Source organism: Ammospiza nelsoni, chromosome 7 (genome assembly GCF_027579445.1).
Source record: "Ammospiza nelsoni isolate bAmmNel1 chromosome 7, bAmmNel1.pri, whole genome shotgun sequence".
In the NCBI taxonomy this organism is placed as follows: domain Eukaryota; kingdom Metazoa; phylum Chordata; class Aves; order Passeriformes; family Passerellidae; genus Ammospiza; species Ammospiza nelsoni.
This window is the reverse complement of record NC_080639.1, coordinates 16,994,708-17,000,707: the sequence shown is the minus strand read 5'-3', so window position 1 is coordinate 17,000,707 and position 6,000 is coordinate 16,994,708. Positions and strand designations below refer to the sequence as shown.

The window sequence follows — 6,000 nt, the reverse complement described above, 5'->3', positions numbered from 1 at the left end:
AGGCAGCCTCACTCTCCAGCACACCCCTGGAAAAGCAGGCTCCTGCTCTGGCACTTCCATACACGTCCCTCCCAAGGACTCCCCAACACTGCGCAGTTCCCAGGGGCTCTCTGTCCTGCCCAGGTCTCTGCAGAGCGTTTGGTGTTCCTGGCTCAAGGGACAGAGCTGAGAGGCTGTCACAGCAGCCAGCAGCTGTCCAACACCAGGAGTTTGGTGGCCCAGGCTGTCCTACAGCTCACTGTAGCCATGCCCCTGCCTTTGGTTCCCACATTTGCCTGCTGGGATTCTGGAGAGCCGCTGTTGGAGCCTCACCAAAGCCACAGAGCACCCAGCTCCCCTTGGCTGCACAGATGGGCCCCCATGGCAGCCAGGCAGCGCTCAGCCTTTTGGATGTGGTTTTGTTTTTTGTCAACCTGCGCTGGCAAATCCTAACCACCAACTTGCTTTCACGTGCCCAGATCCTCACTCTTGACATTTTTGAAAACAGCATAAAGTTGTCCTTTTCACAATCCCAGGAGACGTCCCTCAGCTGCAGCCTCTCAAAGGCAGCAGTCTCAGACTGGCCTCCTCCATCCAGCAGGACCTGGCCCTTGGCATCCAGCACAGCACCCTGTCTATACAAATAAATATGAATATGACACAAAACCAAATATAAACATTTCTAAAACAGTGTTAGTTTAATAATAAAACACTGTAACACAGAAGAATTCTAGACACTAAAAAAAAAAATAAAATTGTTTTACCTGAAATACTGGTCATTCCAAGAAATACTTGAGGATGTTTCAGCTGTCACTTGAAACAAGAGCATTAAGTAAAAAATATTTTAAAAAATATATTAGCCACAGGAAGAAAATTATTGTGACCCCTGTGAGCAGATGATGGCTGTGGAGATTTAATGTCCAACCAGGCATGAATAAATAGTGAAGTACCTCACTTATTCAAGGCGACATGTTCAAAAGATATACAGTAAAGCTCACTGGGTTATTGCCAGGTCCATAAAAAGAGTGGAACACTTCCTGCAGAGTTTAAAACCACCATGCTCTTTTTTCCCCTAGAAAATGTGGCAAAATATTTTTCAAAACTTTCTCACCATAAAATTCATAGCTCAAGATCAGATTGCAAGGTAGTAAAACAAGGCAACTTATTTTAAATGAAAGTCTCTTTCTTAAAGGACCTGCCTTTTAGTTTATCAGTAGATGGGCCCAGTCTAACATTATCATCAGAGTCCAAGAGTTGATATCGACTGGGCAATGTCCATGCTAGTTCCTGTCTTCTCTTGCTGTCTGACCAGAGCTGAAAGGAAAGATTTTATTCTTATTTTGACCTGAAGAAATGAGAGACACACACACTAGTGACCTGCAGTGGCTATAGAAGATCCTATCACCATTATTTTTCTTTTTAACAAAGCAGTCTATATAAATCTTCAATCTACACAGACTAGTGGACCACATCTCTGTTTGATAACCCTTTGTAAAACTCTTTTATGATACAGAGACCATGATCCAGTTACACTTACCAGCAGAAAGTTCCTCCTGATGTGTCTGTATCTGGTCTGGATCCTTCTCTTTCTGCTACACAAAGATGGCAGTGCCAGGTGATAATCCCTGACCCACAGAGTGCCCTTATAACTTTTGACTTTTCATACAGGAGCAACTTGCAGCTCAGAATGCAATCACTAAATCCAGAATAATAGATGTACCAGAGGATATGATCCCATTACTGTAACCTGATTACCTTAGTGGTTTCCCCATTTGATATCTTACTCAAAAAGCTAACTGCACTGCCAGTATTAAACTTCAATACTTATAATCTGTTACAACAAATGCATGAATTTCATAGCCAGCCAAATGTCATAATGTAACACTTCAGGAGAAGGTATCCTAACATTACAAAAAAGCTGCTGATTGTGTTTGTCTGACTATGATACTTTCTCTTGTAAAGCTCATCTTTAAAAGGAGAAATCCCAGCAGGCATAATGGGAGGATTTACCATTTTCCTGTAATTGTAATCTCAAATGCTTGATCCTGCATGTTATATACAAAACTTTGGTGGCAAGCAGAGTTTCAATACACAAAATATAAGTTAACACAGAGTTTTGATTAAGAATCTTCCTTGGTTCACAATCACATTTTTTAGCTCCTTATATTTCACAGATTAATTCCTTTCATTGCTGAATGACATACCACATTCCTTCACCCCTCATGACCCAAATATTTCTCCATTTTAAGATGCTCTTTAAATAATCAGCTGTCCAAGAAATCTACACATGCTTAAGCCAGTCACCTCCTGTTTTAATTTCATATAGGAACATTTTCAATTGCAGAAACCTGTAATTACTTTAAATTTCTTATCATCAACAGTAGAATATAAAATGAAAAAAAGAGTGGTTTAATACACAGACAACTCTTGTTTCCTGAGGAACCAGTTAAAATACAGAGTTCCGTAAACCCAGCTCATGTTGGACAGCAACAGGCTCCTGACAGGATTAACTCCTCTGAAGGGAGCTGAGCAGTTAAATATGACAAGTTTGCATTCCCTGCAAAACCAGGCACAAACAGATGCACATGGCAGGCTGTCTACCTGTAACCCTGTGAATCTCAGAGTCCACAAGATTAAAACAAAGTCAGCTGCTCTCCCAGAGGATGCTAAAAGCTTGGATTCCCTTACCTACCCCTTTGGTAGGTGATTTTCCAGTGAATTATCCTCTCACAACGCAACTGACAGCTCCACAGAACAGGGTAATTGGGGAGAATTACACTTGCAGAAAATGGTCTTTAATAATGTTGTTACTATGAGGTATATCTTGGTCTGTAAAATCTCCACTACAAAGTTTCTGAAGTTTTGGGTTTTTTTTCCCTTGGCCTTCATGGATTTGAATGGCCCTATTGGCTTTGTGTTAACCTTAACAGCCTTATAGTTGAGTCTTTTTAGTCTTGTACTCTTTACTTTTCACTTTTTATTAACAAAGAGCAGGCTTTTAAAGAATAGATTAAACTTTTCAGCAGTAAAAAAAGATAATTTCAAGGCTTCCCCACATACCTCTCCTTGAAAAGCTTGCTGCAGGGTCAAGCAACTGCCCATACTTCAGAGCAAGTCCTGGTTCCCAAGTGACCTGCTTCCAGTCTCAAGTCTGCCCAGGCTGGTTTTAAAGTTAATCCTTAATCTCCATTAGCAATGGCACAACCATGGTATAGCATTTTGGTGGAACGCTAAAAGACTCCGATAATCACACACCTGTTTCCGCTGCGTCTTCCTCTGAAACTCTGATGTAGTGAATGTTTACAGTCTTGCTGCAAAAAAGCTCCAGTAAAGGCTGTTACAGGCTGCAGTGAGGAAAAGACATTAAAACACAAGGGAAACAAACACAGGTTCTGTAATCATACTTTATTGGAACTCTGATGCTTTGTCTGCTCCTGGCAGACTCCTTTAGCTAAATTTGTTTCAGGCGTTATTTTCCTGTACCAATTAAAACACAATAATCACGTATAATTTTCTTATTATTTTATTGAAAAGGTACATTTAAAAAAATACACAGACATCTTACTATTATGGATTGCTGATAAAGATGCTCTAAAAGTTAATTCTCTTTTTTTTTTTCCCTTTCTACCACCTGTAGTCCCCATTATCATATAATGACTCCAGTCTGAACACTGCATATTGATTCACCTTTATAAAAGGGTTGGGGAGGTAAGAAGATAGGTGGGACATTACTGCAATATACTCAGTAAACAGAGAATATGGTCAATTATAAATATTTTATGTTCTGTACATTATTGCATTAGGGAGCCACAATGTTATGCAGCATCATTACAAAGAGAACTAGTTAGAAATTAAGAAAACAGGATATTTACGTACAAACACATGGATCCATTGTCTTCTTGAACAACACATGTGAGCTGTGGCAATGTGCAATTGAAAAGCTTTTTTTCTCTTTAAACATTGCTTAGCAACACCAGTGAAGAAACAACAAAAATAAGTTAAATGAAAGTAGCAAACAAGCAGTAATCTTAACTCTATGTTATATGGCTTTCTATTCTTGATTTCTCTAAATAAAGTATGACACAAAAGAAATAATTAAAAGCTTCAGCATTGCATTGCTTTCAAACATTTGCACAGAAACTAAAAATATTAAAATCAGACATGGTACATCTGTAGTACTACACAAGATACACCAGTACTGGGGTCTAGGACAGCACACAATCCCTGTCAACAAGAGCACATGAAAATAATGGATGCAATTCTTTCTTGAGATTTGGTTCATCTGCCTTTTCCTTTTTTCCACATTAGATTATACCCAGTTACTTTTCAGACAAGTATTTACATAGGTGTGAGTGAGGAAGACCCTAGTTTTCAAGTCAGTCAGGAAAATATTTTAAGTTCCTTGATTCCAAGGTGCATCGTACAAATTGAAAAACAAAAAAAAACCACACACAAAAAAAAGAAAAAATTAATAGATGCATGAATCTTTAATAGTACAAATTTTATGAGCAATTTAATTTTTAAGCAAATTACGCTATTTTGATTAAAAAAATAGAGACAGAGAGAAGACAGAGTTGTCTAGACTCCAAAACGCAGTGCTGCCAACGATGGATTTTATGATGCGGTTGGATGAGGTGTCATGCTGGATGGCATTGCGAAAGAGAAACATTTTAAAACCTCAACCCCTTTCCTGCTTTCCTTTGCCCTTTGTACTGGCCATAGTTATCTCTGTCTCACATCAATAAGTTAGTATGGTGCAAAGAGGATGGAGGCGGGCGTTGCCCGGATGGGCCCGTGGGCCGGCCGGAGGAGGGCGGGCGGGATTGCTGGTGCCTGGAACAGGGATGCCGAGGGCCGGGGAGGGAGGGACAGAGCTGATGATACAGCTGCAGCTGCAGCAAGAGGAGAGGAGAGGAAAGCAGGTGCCAGAGGCTTAATCATGTCCTTCTGGAATGCAAGTTTTGCCTGGAATAAAACACACACACAAAAGCAATGTAAATACAGTTCTCCCAACGCCTACTTTTGCACAAGGGAAAAAGTGAACCCTGGCACAGGGAACACTGTGGCTTCCCAAAGAAATCTCCTACCAGCAGCTTAGAAATGTTACTTGCACTGTCCTCTTACTCCTAGGGCAATTAAAGCAACCAAATCCTATATTTACATGTAAATATATCTCTTGAGTCTAGAGACTATCTAACTGATATTTAGAAGGAAGCATAATTTGCAAGTGAGGAACTTTATATAAATTATAACTGCGTGCATGAAATATTGAAAACAACCTCATGATTAAGACTTCAATATAAAAAGTCAAATTTTCCACTTCAAAAATGAATTGGAGAAAAGTAGATTGGACAAGATGGGAAGGTGGTATCAGACCAGTCAGCTTTCCAGTGCAGACCAGCTCTTTTCAAAGTAGAAATATTATTTAAGATTGATACCAAAAATAATTTTTTTCTGAAACATATGTATATATATCACTCTACATAGGATCTACAAGCATTGCTGATGCTTGTGGTGAAACAACTAATCAGAAATATATACACTCATATCTATATCTCTCACTAAAAATGGGTTTGCACTACAATCATTCAATTGTGGAAGCAAAAATACTCATGTCCTTCCTTTATAATTGGTGGTCTCTCCTTATGCAATAGATGATAAAATGAGGTATCATACGAGTGAATAATATTAGCATGGCCAGAACCTATCAAGTGGGGAGACTTAGAGGAAGCCTACAGCATTTTCATTTACCTCTAAGCAATTAAAAAGACATATCAATATTTTAGCATTTACAGGCTTTCCACATGCTTTCTCTTAGCTTCACACATTTGCATCTGTTTCTTTTCAACCTGTAAACTGTTTTTTGTGCCATAATTGGCAAGCACTTTTCCCTAATGAACACAGGTTGTGTCGTGAGCAAATAAACACACAAAGTGTGCTGTGCTAAAGCCAGCCTGAACTCTGGCTGCAGGTGATCAGCAGGACCAGCTTGGGGGATTCCTGGAAATGCAGGTGTGTGTG

General features: G+C 39.5%; 1 protein-coding gene across 5 annotated transcripts in view; it reads right to left on the bottom strand.

Moving 5' to 3' along the window:
- Window positions 1–3,492: 3,492 nt before the first annotated feature.
- Window positions 3,493–6,000, bottom strand: part of ZNF385B (zinc finger protein 385B) — a 149,978-nt gene continuing 147,470 nt past the window's right edge. For all 5 annotated transcript variants that reach the window (XM_059476454.1, XM_059476455.1, XM_059476457.1 and 2 more), the window contains one exon: window positions 3,493–4,944. In XM_059476454.1, the coding sequence (XP_059332437.1) occupies window positions 4,726–4,944 (219 nt within the window). In that variant the 3' untranslated portion in view covers window positions 3,493–4,725. The remainder of the gene's footprint in view (window positions 4,945–6,000) is intronic.